Source organism: Symphalangus syndactylus, chromosome 14 (genome assembly GCF_028878055.3).
Source record: "Symphalangus syndactylus isolate Jambi chromosome 14, NHGRI_mSymSyn1-v2.1_pri, whole genome shotgun sequence".
Classification (NCBI taxonomy): Eukaryota; Metazoa; Chordata; class Mammalia; order Primates; family Hylobatidae; genus Symphalangus; species Symphalangus syndactylus.
The window spans coordinates 65,452,936-65,470,275 of record NC_072436.2 but is presented as its reverse complement, the minus strand read 5'-3'; the positions used below and the strand labels follow the sequence as shown (position 1 = coordinate 65,470,275).

General features: G+C 49.4%; 1 protein-coding gene across 2 annotated transcripts in view; it reads right to left on the bottom strand.

Moving 5' to 3' along the window:
* NT5M (5',3'-nucleotidase, mitochondrial) overlaps positions 1-17,340 on the bottom strand; it is a 44,305-nt gene that overhangs the window by 10,019 nt on the left and 16,946 nt on the right. For both annotated transcript variants that reach the window (XM_055241098.2, XM_055241097.2), the window contains exon 3: positions 14,504-14,564. In XM_055241098.2, the coding sequence (XP_055097073.1) occupies positions 14,504-14,564 (61 nt within the window). The remainder of the gene's footprint in view (positions 1-14,503; positions 14,565-17,340) is intronic.

Sequence of the window (17,340 nt, the reverse complement as noted above, 5' to 3'; positions counted from 1 at the left end):
GCAAACTATCCATCTGACAAGGGATTAATAACCAGAATATATAAGGAGCTCAATCAACTCTATAGAAAAAAATCTAATAACCTGATTTTAAAATGGGCAAAAGATCTGAATAGACATTTCTCAAAAGAAGACATATGGTGGCTGCATGTGATGGCTCACACCTATAATCCCAGCACTTTGGGCGGCTGAGGTGGGCAGGAGTTCAAGACCAGCCTGGGCTACATAGTGAGACCCCACCTCTACAAGAAATACAAAAATTAGCCAGGCATGGTAGCACACGCTTGTAGTCTCAGCTACTTGGGAGGCTAAGGTGGGAGGACTGATTGAGCCTGGGAAGTCAAGGCTGCAGTGAGTCATGATTATACCACTTGTACACCAGTCTGGGAAACAGGGCAAAACCCAGTCTCAAGAAAAAAAAAAAATTAGTCAGGCTTGGTGGCACACACCCATATTCCCAGCTACTCAGGAGGCTGAGGTGGAAAGATAGCTTCAGTCCAGGAGGTTGAGGCTACAGTGAGCTATGTTCACACCACTGCACTCCAGCCTGAGCTACAGAGAGAGATCCTGTCTCAACAACACAAAAGACATACAAATGACAAACAGGTATATAAAAAGGTGCTCAATATCGCTGATCATCAGAGAAATACAAATCAAACTACAAGGAAATATCATCTCACCCCAGTCAAAATGGCTTTTATCCAAAAGTCAGGCAATAACAAACACTGGAGAGGACAAGAAGAAAATAAAACCCTTGTACACTATTCGTAGGAATATAATGGCGGTTCCTCTGAAAATCCAGCAGTCCCACTCCTAGGTATATACCCCCCCAAAAAAGGAAATCAGTATATGAAAAAGATACCTGCACTCCCATGTTTATTGCAGCACTATTCACAATAGCCAAAATTTGGAAGCAACCTCAGTGTACATCAACTGATGACTGGATTTAAAAAATGTGGTAAATATATACAATCAAGGACTATTCAGCCATAAAAAAGAATGAGAGCAACCCAGCACTTTGGGAGGCCGAGGAGGGTGGATCAAGAGGTCAGGAGTTCAAAACCAGCCTTACCAACATGATGAAACCCTATCTCTACTAAAAATACAAAAATTAGCCAGGTGTGGTGGTGCATGCCTGTAGTCCCAGCTACTCAGGTGGCTGAGGCAGGAGAATCACTTGAACCCGGGAGGCGGAGGTTGCAGTGAGTAGAGATCACGCCACTGCACTCAAGCCTGGGTGACAGAGCAAGACTCTGTCAAAAAAAGAAAAAGAATGAGGGCCTGTCGTTGTCAACAACATGGATGGCACTGGAGGTCATTAAGTTAAGTGAAATAAGCCAGGCACAGAAAGGGCTATACATGTTCTCACTTACCTATGGGAGCTAAAAATTAAAACAATTGAACTCATGGAGATAGTAAGAGGATGGTTAGTAGAGGCTGGGAAGGGGAGTGGAGGAGTATCTAGAGGGGAAGTGAAGAGGGTTAATGGGTACAAAAAAATAGAAAGAATGAATAAGACCTAGTATTTGCCAGCACAACAGGGTGACTATAATAAAAAATAATTTAATTGTTCATGGCCAGGCGTGGTGGCTCATGCCTGTAATCCCAGCACCTCGGGAGGACAAGGCAGGTGGATTACCTGAGGTCGGGAGTTAGAGACCAGCTGGCCAACACGGCGAAACCCCATCTCTACTAAAAATACAAAAATTAGCTGGACATGGTGGCATATGCCTGTAGTTCCAGCTACTCAGGAGGCTGAGGCAAGAGAACTGCTTGAACCCAGGAGGCGGAGGTTGCAGTGAGCAGAGATCGTGCCACTGCACTCCAGCCTGAGTGACAGAGAGAGACTCCATCTCAAAAAAAAAAAAAAAAAAAAAAATTGTTCATTTTAAAACAACTAAGAATATAATTGGATTGTCTATAACACAAAGGATTGAATGTTTGAGGTGATGGATACCCCAACTGCCCTGATGTGTTTGTTACACATTGCATGCCTGTATCAAAACATCTAATGTACCTCATAACTATACACACCTACTATGTACCCACAAAAATTAAAAATTAAAATTAAAAAATCACTTGTATTCCAAAAATTAGCTGGGCATGGTGGGGGGCGCCTATAGTCCCAGCTACTTGGGAGGCGGAGGCAGGAGAATGGCATGAACCCAGGAGGCGGAGCTTGCAGTGAGCCAAGATCGTGCCACTGCACTCCAGCCTGGGCAACAGAGCAAGACTCCATCTCAAAAAAACAAAATCACTTGTATTCTATATATTTGGAAATTGCAATTAAACAAAGTTTATAATAGCATTAAAAATGAAATAAGCTGAACTGTATACTTGATAAATTTTATCATGTGTATTTACCACTATAAAATATTTAAAAATATTTTTATAAAGATAGTCTCTATGCCAAAAAAAAAAACAACACCATGAAATAGAGACAAATTTAACACAATATGTGCAAGACTGGTACACTGAAAGCTACAAAACATTGCTGACAGAAGGTAAAGGTGGCCTACATAAATGAGGATGTGTACGTGCCTGTGGATCAGAGGACCCAATATTGTTAAGCTTTATAGCTACAATGCACTTGCAATCAAATTCTCACCAGGTTCTTTGTAGAAACTGACCAGCTTGTTCTAAACATTCTATAGAAATATAAAGGACCCAGAATAGCCAAAACAATTTTTAAAATGAAGAATAATTTTGGAAAACTCACACTGCTTTCAAAAGTTACTATAAAACTACAGTGGCCAGGCACAGTGGCTCACGCCTGTAATCCCAGCACTTTGGGAGGCCAAAGTGGGCAGATCACAAGGTCAGGAGATCAAGACCATCCTGGCCAACATGGTGAAACCCTGTCTCAACTAAAAATACAAAAATTAGCTGGGTGTGGTAGTGGGTGCCTGTAATCCCAGCTACTCAGGAGGCTGAGGCACGAGAATCACTTGAACCCAGGAGGAGGCTGCAGTGAGCCAAGATCGCACCACTGCACTCCAGCCTGGCGACAGAGCAAGACTCCATCTCAAAAAAAACAAAAAAAACTACAGTAACTGACACAGTGTGGTATTTACATTAGTGGGACACTTGGATCAGAGAAGCAGCATACATTCCAGAAATGGACCTCAGGCTACCATGACACTTCAGTGAGAAAGGGTGGCCTTTCCAACAGAGGCACAACTGGATCCATAAGCAAAAAAAAAAAAAAACCTCTCCATTTTTACCTCCTACAATATATGATAATTAACTCAAAACGAGCCAGGCATGGTGGCTCACGCTTGTAATCCCAATACTTTGGGAGGCCAAGGCAGGTGGATCACCTGACGTCAGGAGTTTGACACCAGCCTGGCCAACATGGTGAAACCGCATCTCTACTAAAATACAAAAACATGCCGGGCTTGGTGGCTCACGCCTGTAATCCCAGCACTTTGGGAGGCCGAGGCGGGCGGATCATGAAGTCAGGAGATGGAGACCATCCTGGCTAACACGTGAAATACTAAAAATACAAAAAATTAGCCAGGCGTGGTGGCGGGCGCCTGTAGTCCCAGCTACTTGGGAGGCTGAGGCAGGAGAATGGCGTGAACCCAGGAGGCAGAGTTTGCAATGAGCTGAGATCGTGCCACTGCACTCCAGCCTGGGTGACAGAGTGAGACTCTGTCTCAAAAAAAAAAAAAAAAAAAAAATACAAAAACATTAGCTGGGCATGGTGGTGGGTGCCTGTAATCCCAGCTACTCGGGAGGCTGAGGCAGGTAGAATTGCTTGAACCTGGGAAGCGGAGGCTGCAGTGAGCCAAGATCGTGCCGTTGTACTCCAGCCAGGGAGACAGAGCAAAACTCCATCTCAAAAAAACAAATGGATCATAACCTAAATAAAAAATCTAAAAGTATAAAACTTCTGCTCTTCTAAAGACTCTGTTGAGAAAACTCACCTGTAATCTCAGCACTTTGCGAGGCTGAAGCAGGAGGATTGCTTGAGTCCAGGGGTTCAAGACCAGCTTGGACAACACAGCAAGACCCCATCTCTACAAAAGAAAAATTGTTTTAAAAATTAGCTGGTCATGGTGGCACACACCTATAGTCCCAACTACTCAGGAGGCTAAGGTGGGAAGATCACTTCAGCCCAGGGGGTCACAGCTGCAGTGAGATGTGATCATGCCACTGTACTTCAGCTGGAGTGACAGAGCAAAACCCTGTCTCTCAAAAAAGAAAATTAAAATACAAATCACAGACTGGGATAAAATATTTGTAAAACACATTATCTGATAAAGAACTTGTTTCTAGCATATCTGAAGAACTCTCACAACTCACAAACAACTCAATGAGAAACGAGGCAAAAGGCTTGAACATTTCGTTACAGAAAATAAACGAAGGGCTACTTGCCTAAAAAGATGTCCAGTATCATTAATCAAGGAAATGCAAATTAAAACAACAATAAGACACCACTACATGCCTATGAGAATGGCCAAAATCCAGAGCCCTACCAATACCAAATGCTGCCAAGGATATGGAGCAAGAGGGACTCTCATTCACTGTGGATTTTTTTTAAGAGACTTTACTTTTTAGAGCAATTTTAGGTTTACAGCAAAATTGAGCAGAGGTACAGAGTTCCCATATACCCTCCGCTCCCACACAACGCACAGCCTCCCTGATTATCAATACCATAGAACGCAGGATACCAGAAGTGAACCCTGATGTAAACTATGGGCTCTGAGTGACCATGGTGCGCTGAGGTGGGTTCATCAGCTATAATAATGTGCACACTGGTGGGGGCATTGTGCCTTCAGCTCAGATTTGCCTGACAAGGGTCTGTTAGGTTTATCAGCAGCAGTTTAACAGCAGCAGTTTGGAAGGAGAAGGGCTGCTCATCACCTGATTACCATTTTGGTTCCTGAAAGCTCTGGGGAGAAAATAGTTCAGCCCAGATGAATGTAAAGGTATCCAAGCATAAAGCGGTGCTGTCATTCTAAACCAGAATCAGGAAAAATGCCTGCCATGGAACCGAAAACTACATGTAGCTAAAGAATTACTGGCAGGACTCCCAGGGGAGGCCCTCTCTCCAAGACCTAGGAGTGCAGGCAGGAAGTCCATGAACCACCTCGAGAGCAAAGAGTTCAGTGATTACCAAGAAGACACAGGAGTAAAGGGGGATGCTGGCAGAGGACAGTGCTAGAAAAGATCAGAGGGGCAGATGGCTGGCAGCTCTCGACCCCACCTCCCTGCCCTTCCTGCTCCGCGTGGCTCACAGGCCCATGACCAAATGCATACATCAGAAATAGAGATCTATGAGCTAGACACGGTCCCTGGCAGGCAAAATGTTGGAAGGGACAGAGTCCTGCTCTACTCAGATGAGCAGATCCCAAGACAGGCCTTAAATCAAGGAGGGTGGGGTATGCAGGTGTGGAGTTGGGTGAATGACACTGTTAGAAAAATAATACCATAGGCCGGCGCGGTGGCTCACACCTGTAATGCTAGCACTTTGGGAGGCCAAGGTGGGCGGATCACGAGGTCAGGAAATCAAGACCATCCTGGCTAACACACTGAAACCCTGTCTCTACTAAAAATACAAAAAATTAGCCGGGCATGGTGGTGGGCGCCTGTAGTCCCAGCTACTTGGGAGGCTGAGGCAGGAGAATGGCATGAACCCAGGAGGTGGAGCTTGCAGTGAGCAGAGATCCCGCGACTGTACTCCAGCTTGGGCGACACAGCGAGACTCCATCTCAAAGAAAAAAAAAGAAAAGAAAAAGAAAAATAGGCCGGGCGCGGTGGCTCACGCTTATAATCCCAGCACTTTGGGAGGCCGAGGCGGGTGGATCATGAGGTCAGGAGATCAAGACCACGGTGAAACCCCGTCTCTACTAAAAATACAAAAAAATTAGCCGGGCGTGGTGGCGGGCGCCTGTAGTCCCAGCTACTTGGAGAGGCTGAGGCAGGAGAATGGCGTGAACCCGGGAGGCGGAGCTTGCAGTGAGCCGAGATCGCGCCACTGCACTCCAGCATGGGCGACAGAGCAAGACTCTGTCTTAAAAAAAAAAAAAAAAAGAAAAATAATACCATAAAACTGGAGGTTTTCAAAATGAATGGCTTGATCTAGGACACTTTAAAGGTATTATGACCAGGCACGATGGTCCAGGAGTTAGAGGCTGCAGTGAGCTATGATCAATCGACTACAATCCACCTGGGCAACACAGCAAGACCCTGTCTTTAAAAAAAAAATTACATAAATAAATAAAGGGATCATGCACTTTTGTCTACAATCCCTATTACAATGATGAAATGGCCAGATCTAACTAGAAGGAGTGAGTTAGCTTTGGAATTATTAGCCATCTGAACAGCCAATTTTATTTTTTTTTTTGGAAATGTAATTCACATATCATAAAATTCACCAATTTAAAGTCTACAATTCAATGGTCTTTAGTGTATTGACAACGTTATGCAACCACTACCACTACCTAAATTCCAGAATGTTTTCATCACCCCAAAAGAAACTCCATGCCAATTAGCATGAACAATTTTTAAAATAAACACTGGTATGGGCCAGAAACACGCCAAGAAAAACACCATGAGCCCCACTGAGATGGCAGGGGTGAGACGGGTTCAGGAGCTCCAGGGCAAGCTCCTGAATGCTGGCAGTGTGGCCCCCGTGCCATCCCCAAAAGAACCTAGGGTTTCTTTACATGCCAAGAGAAAGTGCCAAGTCTTTTAGCATAAGTCCTACAGGGAGTAACTGGAAAACGTACTGGAGCAATTGGAAATTCAATGTAAAATATGCAAAGAAGGCCGGGTACAGTGGCTCACGCCTGTAATCCTAGCACTTTGGGAGGCTGAGGCAGGCGATTGCCTGAGCTCAGGAGTTCAAGACTAGCCTGGGCAACACGATGAAACTCCGTCTCTACTAAAATACAAAAAATTGGACGGGTGTGGTAGCATGTGCCTGTAGTCCCAGCTACTCGGGAGGCTGAGGCAGGAGAATGGCATGAACTCAGGAGGCTGAGCTTTCAGTGAGCCCAGATCATGCCACTGCACTCCAGCCTGGGTGACAAAGCGAGACTCCGTCTCAAAAAAGAAAAAAAAAAAAAAAGAAAGCAAAGAAATGTAATTCATTATCTCAAGTTAAAAAAAATGGCCAGGCACAGTGTTCAAGACCAGCCTGGCCAATGTGGTGAAACCTCGTCTCTACAAAAAATATAAAATTTAGCTGGGCATGGTGGCAGATGCCTGTAATCCCAGCTAGTCAGGAGGTTGAGGCAGGGGAATCACTTGAACCCAGGAGGCAGAAGTTGCAGTGAGCTGAGATCGTGCCATTGCATTCCAGCCTGGGTAACAACAGCAAAACTCTGTCTAAAAAAAAAAAAAAAAAAAAAAAAAGTCTACGTTTTTATTTCAGGTTAGAGTGGGTTTTTTTTTGAGACGGAGTCTTTTTTTTTTTTTTTTTTTTGAGACGGAGTCTCGCTCTGTCACTCAGGCTGGAGTGCAGTGGCACCATCTCAGCTCACTGCAACCTCTGTCTCACGGGTTCACGCCATTCTCCTGCCTCAGCCTCCCGAGTAGCTGGGACTATAGGCGCCCGCCACCACGCTCGGCTAATTTTTTGTATTTTTAGTAGACGGGGTTTGGCCATGTTAGCCAAGATGGTCTTGATCTCCTGACCTCGTGATCTGTGCGCCTCAGCCTCCCAAAGTGCTGGGATTACAGGTGTGAACCACCGCACCCGGCTAGAAGTGGGTTTTGTTTTGTTTTGTTTTTGAGACAGGGACTTACTCTGTCACTAAGGCTGTAATGCAGTGGCATGATCATAGCTCACTGCAGCCTTGACCTCCCAGGCTCAAGCAATCCTCCCACTTCAGCTTCCCAAAATGCTGCAACTACAGGCACACATCAGCATGCCTGCCTAATTTTTTTTAGTAGAGATGGGGTCTCATGATGTTGCCGAGGCAGGTCTTGAACTCCTGGGTTCAAGTGATCCTCCTGCCCGCCTCCCAAAGTGGTGGGACTACAAGCGTGAGCCACTGTACCCGGCCTGAAGTGGGAATTTTTGACATTTATTCTAAAAATCAACATTGAACCGGGCAGACATGTCATCTGGAAACCAGACTTCAAATCAGAAGAGCACATTTCCCTTCATACCCAAGCCCTTCCCTTAATTTGGCTTCTGATTACTCCCCTTGTTGAACTGGAAAATCTCAGAGTAAAATGCCATGCCTGTTCATGAAGAATCTGCCATGGATTTTCAAATCTCTCTGGGGGGTGAAAAGGTACAGGTCATGCTGCTTAAGTTTCGAGTCAGGGAGTCCAAGAAGAGGCAGTGAGGCCGAGGAGCAGAGCATGGGCTCTGAAGTCCGACTCCCCACTTTCTGGCCGCTGACCCTGAGCGTCAACTCTCTGTGCCTCAGTCTGCCCATCTGTAGAACAGGGATAACAAAAATACCTATTTTGAGGCCAGGCGCAGTGGTTCACGCCTATAATCCCAGTACTTTGGGAGGCCGAGGCGGGCAGATCACAAGGTCAGGAGATCGAGACCATCCTGGCTAACACAGTGAAACCCCGTCTCTACTAAAAATACAAAAAAATTAGCCGGGCGTGGTGGCAGGCACCTGTAGTCCCAGCTACTCGGGAGGCTGAGGCAGGAGAATGGCATGAACCCGGGTGACAGAGCTTGCAGTGAGCTGAGATCACGCCACTGCACTCCAGCCTGAGCAATAGAGCGAGACTCCATCTACAAAAAAAAAAAAAAAAAAAAAAAAAATACCTATTTTGTAGGGCTACTATGAAGGCTAAATGGATCACTACAAGGAAAGCCCTTGGAGATGTATACTACCAGCTTGGCTATTGTTAACTATTACTGAGCAATCTGGGTTTAGAATGTTGGGAAACCTTCTTTCCAGCCAGAAAGAAGGTTCTGGCAACCTGAAGGTAACCCAATTCCACTCCCTCCATGTGGTGATAAAGTGAGAGACCTCACAGCAGTCAGGTTCCCATCCTCTGACTGGGTCTTGAAAGAAAATCAACCAAGGAGAAAAGTTTCCACTTCTGGCAACAAAAGCTGATCTTACTCAGTGGACAGGAGCTAGGGAAGGAACTGTGAGTGCCCTGGGACCTAAGCCTAGACCAGGGCTAACGTGGAGGAGACCTCTGTCCTGTGCAGATGTGCCCTGGACCCATCTCCAGCCTTCCTTGCCTCCCCCAGGCATGGAACAGAGGAACCATTAATACCTGCCTGCCCTCAGCCAGGGAAGAAGTACCAGTCTCTAGGGGTGGGAGGGGCACAAACGGTGGGCGAGGGGGTGCTTGGAGCAACCTTCACATTACTCACTTCTCCCCCACACTTCTCCCCTTGTCTTAGTTCTAGGGTTAAAGGTGGTGGTGTGGCTAAACCATGAGGACAGCTGGGAGATTTGGATAAACCAATCCATTTCACCCAGCCCAACCAGCCCCTGTAGCCACCAGCCAAAAAAATTCACCCTGAATTCCTCAAATCTGCTGCGCACTTTCCCGTCTTCGTGTTTGTTCAGTGGCCCGCTTCCTCTATTGACTGACCCTATGTGGCCCAGCCTAGCCCCCGGCAGGAGGAAAGGACCCTGCCCAAGGCTGGTACAGTGGAAATGAATACAACTTTCTATGTGAGATATACCCGAACCCTACCTTTCCTCGCGTGACCCAGGAATTGTATTTCTTGGAATTCACCCTAAGAACATGACCATACAAAGGCTTACTCACAAGACGTCTTCAGCTATTAACAATCATGTTTCTGGCTGGGCATAGTGGCTCACAACTGTAATCCCAGCACTTTGGGAGACCGAGGTGGGCAGACTACTTTGAGGCTAGGAGTTTGAGACCAGCCTGGCCAACATGGTGAAACCCCATCACTACTAAAAATACAAAAAATTGGCCGGGCGTTGTGGCTCACGCCTGTAATCCCAGCATTTGGGAGACCGAGGTGGGTGGATCACAAGGTCAGGAGTTTGAGACCAGCCTGACCAACATAGCGAAACCCTGTCTCTACTAAAAATACAAAAATTAGCTGGTCATGGTGGCATGCACCTGTAATCCCAGCTACTTAGGAGGCTGGGGCAGGATAATCACTTGAACCCGGGAGGTGGAGGTTGAAGTGAGCTGAGATTGCACCACTGCATTCCAGCCTGGGTGACAGAGTGGGACTCTGTCTCAAACAAAACAAAACAAAAATATAAAAAATTAGCCAGGCATGGTGACACACACTTGTCGTCCCAGCTGCTTGGGAGGCTGAGGCACGAGAATCACTTAAACTCAGGAGGCGGAGGTTGCAGTGAGCCAAGATCGTGTCACTGCACGTCAGCCTGGGCCACAGAGCTGGACCCTGTCTCAAAAAAAAAAAAAAAAAAAAAAAAAATCATGTTTCTGAAGTGTTTGATGACAGAAAAAAGGCTAAAAATATATTAATAAGCAGAAAAGGATAACTATGTTGGATGAAAGGTTTGTTAAAATACATGTATTATATTTAATACGCATCAAAGAAAAACGAGGGCTGGGTGCGGTGGCTCACCTGTAATCCTAGCACTCTGGGAGGCCAAGGTGGGTGGATCACGAGGTCAGGAGCTTGAGACCAGCCTGGCCAACATGATGAAACCCTGTTTCTACTAAAAATACAAAAAAAATTAGCCAGATGTGGTGGTGCGCACCTGTAATCCCAACTACTCAGGAGGCTGAGGCAGGAGAATCGCTTGAACTTGGGAGGTGGATGTTGCAGTAAGCCAAGATCGCACCACTGCACTCCAGCCTGGGTGACATAGTGAGACCCTGTCTCCCCCACTCCCCCATAAAAAACTAGAAAGAAACAGATCAAAGTGCTAACAGCATCTTTCTCCAGGTGGTGGGATTGTAGATATGGATTCTTGTTGCCTTTGCTCTTTCGTTTAGTTTGATCAGGACATCCACCATTAGTGTGCCCCTTCTTCTGGCAACAGCATCTTAACTCTTCTGGGAAGCCACGCCTCTGCCACAAGTTGCAGCCTTTTAGGACAGTCCCTCAGGGCACCCAAGGCTGGGTGTGCGACCCAAGCTCAGCTGATGGGCCTCCCTCTCCTGGGGACTAGGAATCTTGGGCAATGAAACCCAAGGATGGAGAAAGGGCGCTCCAGCGTCTTGAGCTGTTTGCTGGAGAGATGGTCTGCAGACTCTGCCCCTGCAGCCTGAGGCCTGCTTCCTCGGGCTTCCCCTTTGATTCCCTGAGCAAAGCAATATCCTTCTAATCAGTCCTGCCTTTGTTCAAGTGAGCCAGAGCCTGTTGATGTTGCTGTGACTGGGGTCCTGACATCCCTTTCCTCTTAAATGCGCGCTGTTTCCAAATCCTCTCCAGTGAATGCACGCTACCTCCACGGGAACACACTGGCGGTGGGCACAGGCTCTTGACAGGCAGACCCGGAGAAGGCCTCACTGGCTGGCCAAGCGTCAGACCTGGTAAATGAGCTGCCTCATCCCTCTGAGCCTCAGTTTCTTCATCTGTCAAATCAGAAGAGTTTTCTTGTTTCACAGGCAGCTGTTGTAAACCTCAAAAGCGAGAATAAAGGGACATTGCCTGGCGTATCAAAGGTGTCAAATGAATGGCAAGCACTGTTATTCGCAGGTGTTTAATAACTCTGTTGGACAAATGAATCTACTCATTTAACAACAAACGCTGAGTCCTGCCAGCGTGCCACCCTGCGCGGGGTGCTGGGCTTGACAGTGGGCAGGAGGGTGAGAGCCCAGCCTGCACAGGTCCCAGCCCAGTCAGGAGATGGACCAAGAACAAGCCACAGACGAAAACACAAACCCATTTCAAGTGGTGGGAAGTGTTATCCAAAAAACAACATGGAGAAAGAATACACTTTAATATGACGGTCACGAAATGTGGGGAGACTTCTGGGCCAAGGCCTCGTGGACAAGAAGGCACCAGGCCTGGGGGTGGGAGGAGAACATTCCAAGCCAAAAGCTGCTGGAGAAGCACACACAGAGGAGGGCACAGTGGGTGGAGAGGCAGGCAGGCCCTGCAGGTCATGCTCAGGAGGGTGTATGTGGTTTTTAAAGGGAAACCATTCAAAAGTTTCAAGTCAGGAGCTGCCATGATCTGCTGTGTGAGAGGCCTTGTCAGCCTGCATGGAACTGAAAGGAGCAGGCAGTTTAGGAAGCCCCGTTAGCTGTACTGGGAGTAAATGCCAAGGTGCTGGCAATGAGAAGAGAGAGAAGCAGACAGGTGCCAGGCGCGTTTTCAAAATCGGTCCCACAGGACATGGGACTCACCAACAGGCTAGAAGTGAGGGCTTAGAGGAAGACATCATCAGGACGGCCCCTGATTTCTGACCTGAGGCCACCAGACAGCACTGCCATCCACTAGGAGGGAAGGAAGGACATGCACAAGGAAACCAGCAACCCAGGGACAGATACATTGGGTCTGAGTGTCTGGAGCTCAGAGGGCAGTCCCGGGCCAAGGAAACACAGGTGGGACAGCTGGCACAAAGACGGTATCTAAATCCCCAGGAACAGATGAATGAGGCCATGTTGTTCAACTCACTCCCACAACTGCTGGTCAACCACTGTGGCCACCCAGTGAAACTCCAGTCTTGCCATCCTTAAACTTGAGGGTATATAAGAATCACCTGGCGAGCTCATCAGGCCCACATTGCTACTCCCAGAGTGTCTGATTCAGAAGGTGTAGGGTGGGGCTGAAAATGTCCACTCCTAAGGAGTCTCCAAGGGATGCTGACTCTGGTCTGAGGACTCACTTTGGGATCACTGCTCAACCAGAAACAGTGGGCCTGGCCCTCACTCTGAATCCACGTTGACTGGCTGCAGGTAAGATACTCCTCTCTCCTGAGTATAACTGAACTCGTGCTCCTAGCATGTTAAAAGGGGGTCAGCGAAAGCCAGCCATGGTGGTGCGTGGTGCGTGGTGTGCGCCTGTGTTCCCAGCTACTCAGGAGGCTGAGGTGGGAGGATCACTTGAGCCCAGGAGTTCGAGGCTGCAGTGAGCCGGCATGGCACCTGTGAGTGGCCACTGTACTCCAGCCTGGGTGACAGAACAAGACCCACTCTCTAAAAACACGAGGGATGTCAGGGTAACTAGGGAACCCTGTCATCTATGTCAGGGTGTCATGAGGACATGATGAAACAGTGGGCACCAAGCACCCACATAATGCCAGAGCAACTGTTCAGCAAGTGTGATTCCAACTGAGCACACAGAGGGCACACTATGTTGGCTGAATGTGTGAATTTCTTTTTTTTATTATTAAGTTTTTTTGTGGGGGGACAGTCTCGCTCTGTCACCCAGGCTGGAGTACAGTGGCACCATCTCAGCTCACTACAACCTCCACCTCCCGGGTTCAAGCAATTCTCATGCCTCAGCCTCCCGAGTAGCTGGGACTACAGGCATGAACCACTACATCCAGCTGATTTTCGTATTTTTAGTAGAGATGGTGTTTCACCATGATGGCCAGGCTGGTCTTGAACTCCCAGCCTCAGGTGACCCACCTGCATCGGCCTCCCAGAGTGCTGGGATTACAGGCGTGAGCCACCGCGCCTGACCATGAATTTCATTTAAATATGGAATCCAGGCCAGGCACGGTGGCTCACACCTATAATGCCAGCACTTTGGGAGGCTGAAGCAGGCAGATCACCTGAGATCACCTGAGCTCAGGAGTTCGAGACCAGCCTGGCCAACATGGCAAAACCCCATTTCTACTAAAAATACAAAAAAAAATTACCTGGATGTGGTGGTGGGCACTTGTAATCCCAGCTACTCAGGAGGCTGCGACAGGAGAATTGCTTGAACCCAGTGATCTTGGCAGTGAGCCAAGATCATGCCATTGCACTCCAGCCTGGGTGACAACAAGAGTGAAACTCTGTCTCAACAGAAAAGGGAATCCAGAGCGGAAAGGTCATGTGAAGAACATGAAAGAACTCATGCCTGAAGGTTTGACACTTCCAGAGCAGGAGGGGCTCTGGACTGAAGATCTTGCCTTCCTCAGCTCGGGAAGAGCTGCTCCGACGTCCCCAAGGAGGGCCGGCCCTGACCCCTCCGGCATGAGTGCCCTCCTCCAGGGCCACAGACCTTTCCTCTGGGTTTGGCAACTGCAAGTTCCCAATTTCCAGAAAGGTCTCAATTTCATGCAATTCTAATTCTTTCCAATAAAGATAATAAAGTGAGTATATAGCAAAATGAACTTTACCCACCTCACCTTTTTAAGACTTTTCATGTTAATGCATCCATGTGCCTCCAGGCCCTCCCCAGGCACGGTTCTCACCCTTCAAAGGGCTGCTCTGGGCCAGGCTAACCTGACACAGTGAAAGGCATCCCTCCTGGAGAACCTGCGTCATAAGAGGCCCCATCTAGAGCCTCAGGCTGGGGCTGGAGAGGGCCTTAGGGAGCAGCAGCCGCTGTCACAGAGGTTGGGGAGTGCTGTGAGGGTCCATCCCCTTTCCATGGGCAGGCTGAGCCCCATACCCCTCACCTGTGATGCATGGGGTAAGGGCCCAGCTGAACAGATGCACACCTTACCTTCTCATAGGGACAGTACTTGAACATCTTGATGGGGCTTGTGCAGATGAAGACGTCAGTGCTGTCAACAAGAGAAAGGAGATTGAGCCTGCAGCCCCACGACTTCACCACCCCGAGGTCTTCACCACCTGCCCTGCCTTCACAGGGCTAGACCCTCTGAGTCTGAACCCTTCCCCTGCTGTGGGAGACCCACTCCCCTGTACTATCTCCACACCAGAGGCGTCGGCCTCACATGTCTGCCCTATCCCATGGCCCTGGGCAGCCACATGACCCTACCCTGACCATGGGCAGCCAGCTCTGGGCTGGACATCTGACTGGAGAGCCTCCTGCAATGCAGAGTGGTAAGTCGAGAAATCCATGAGGAAGAAGGATTCTGGCGTGCAAGTCCCCTGGCTTGGGGAACACAGAGAAGGAGCCTACTCCATGCCGGGCTGAGCCCTGCAGTGATCGAGTCCCTGAAAGACAGACTTGGCTTGGCTCCGTGTGAGGAGCGCAACATCCCCAGGCTCGCAGCTCCATGGGAGAGCTGACCCAAACAGCCTCCCAGGTGCCTGCGCCCTCGTGCTCACAGGGTCCCAGACCTCACTAATGGGGCCACCTGGTCCCAAACACCCTCATGAGCCTGGCGTTCGCCACTGGAGCCTGTGCCTCCTGCGCATCTTGCTGAGCCTCTGGAAGACGGCACTTTGCTGACACTTTCTCTCTGGCAAACGCGTCCCCCGACAGGCAGAGGTAAGACTCCTGGGTCCCTGGGCACAGGGTGTGCCCTCTCATTACCTGATACTTGGCACTACCTCCACCAACCACGCCATCCCCTCTCCTAAAGACTCAGCCTCTCCCCAGCATCCTCACTCCTGCCCCAACCAAAACTGGCCTCACACAAAGGGCGCACCTCTCCAACTCGCCTCTGAGTGAGAGCTGCCTCTTCCTCACCCCCCCAAGACTTCAGAGATGGCAGGTGAGGGCGGCGTCTGCCTTCTCCACTGCTCCTTCCAGATCTCTGATGCCAATGCCCACACCCTACAGCACACCCCTGCAGCCCTTCCTAGCCACTGTTACCTACCATTGCCAGTTACTGTCCCTTATGCACCCTGCTCGCTGGCTCACCATCCTCTTCACTCCTGCTCTATCACCATCCTCGGTGACTTGACACACACATGTCCACATATATGTGTGTGCACAGGTACAGATCCAACACCTTGTCGCTCAGTTCCTAACCCTCCCCACCTCCAAACACCCAACCTCCAATACCTCTCCTATTGGCACCCCCAGAGCTTGGAATCACATCCCCCCCGAATCCTTCTCTCAGGCTTTGCCTCCCTGGCCACCACCCACGACGCTTCAGCAAATGCGTTCTCTCATCCTGCACTCAACTCTTCAGCCTCGTGGAGACACCCTCCTCATCCCAGCTTGGCGGCCTGCCTTCATCCAGCTGGGGCGCAGCCTTCGCTGCCATCCTCTGCTGGTGCTTCTCATCCTCCACCCAGGCCTGTCTCGCCAGGCCCTGAAGGAGCCCAGCTATCCCACTGCTCCCACCTGCACCCAAGCAACTGAATGTTGCTGGAGAAGAAAATTCACATCATCAGTTGGACTTGTTTCACCTTCAATTCCTGACACCAAGCCAGGGCCTGCAGCTGCCTGGCAGCTCTCTCCAATGCCCTCTCTGGTGCTCTGGGCACAGCCAGGACACACCCGCCCCATTTCCTCAACCTTCTTGTGGGTGAGAAGCCACCTCAAGCCTACCTCATCATGGATCTGGAGACTCGCCTGCCGCCGGGCTCACTTTTTCCTCCTTTCCTGCTGCATAGGAGGAAGCCACAACACTCCCCTCTCCTGGGCTCCACCTGTGCCCTGGATCCTCCCCCTCTGCCCTTCACGGACACTATGCCCTGCAATATCCGCTTGCTATCCTCCTCCACGATCCTCATTCAAACGCGTGCTGGAACCTCCCAAACTCCTCCACGATCCTCATTCAAACGCGTGCTGGCACCTCCTGAATGCCCGCTTGCCATCCTCCTCCATGACTCCTCATTCAAACGTGTGCTGGCACTTCCGCCTTAGATATATACACACACAGCCTTGACCCCCACCCTCCAGCTGCTCCCTTCGAAGCAGCATGTCCCCGACAAGCTGCCTCCACCCGCCGACTCCACTCCCTCGCCTCCTGCTCCTGCTTCAATCCACTCTAGACTGGGCCTGCCCCTTCACTCCACAGAAATTGCTCCTTGTCACCAAAGACCCTCGTGTCCCTCTGTCCAATGCCCATCTCACCATCCTCACCCACAGGTACTCAGCCCAGCTGGTCATGCCAGCTCTCCTGGGCTCCCCTATCCTGGGTCCTAGCCTGCGCTCCTGGCCTCCTGATCCCCGCCAGCCACCTGGCCCAGACTCCCCGTCTATTCCTCTCCTGGCCTCTCCAGGTTGGGTCTAGGCCCTCGGGAGCTCTCAGCCTGCACTCCTGCTTTAAACACTATGTGCATGCTGATGCGTCCCAACCTCTCCCAGCACCAAGTTTCCACCCACCTGGATGCCTCACACACCTCACACAGGATTTCCAATGTGGGACATGTGATCCCCTACTCCTAAAGCGTGTCCCTCCCCGAGTCTTCCCTCAGTTCCTAGTCTATTTTAGATAAACAGAGATGATAAAGACAGAGCTCTGCTCAAGCAAAACACCTAAAAATCACCTATTTTTCCTACCTTTATTCCACCCCCAATATCAGATCCATCCCCAGGTCTTATGGGTCCCACCAAAGCACACGTCATCTACCCGCCTCTCTCCACAGACCTCACCCCAGTCAAACTGAGTCATCTCCCACTGAGTGGCTGCAACCACC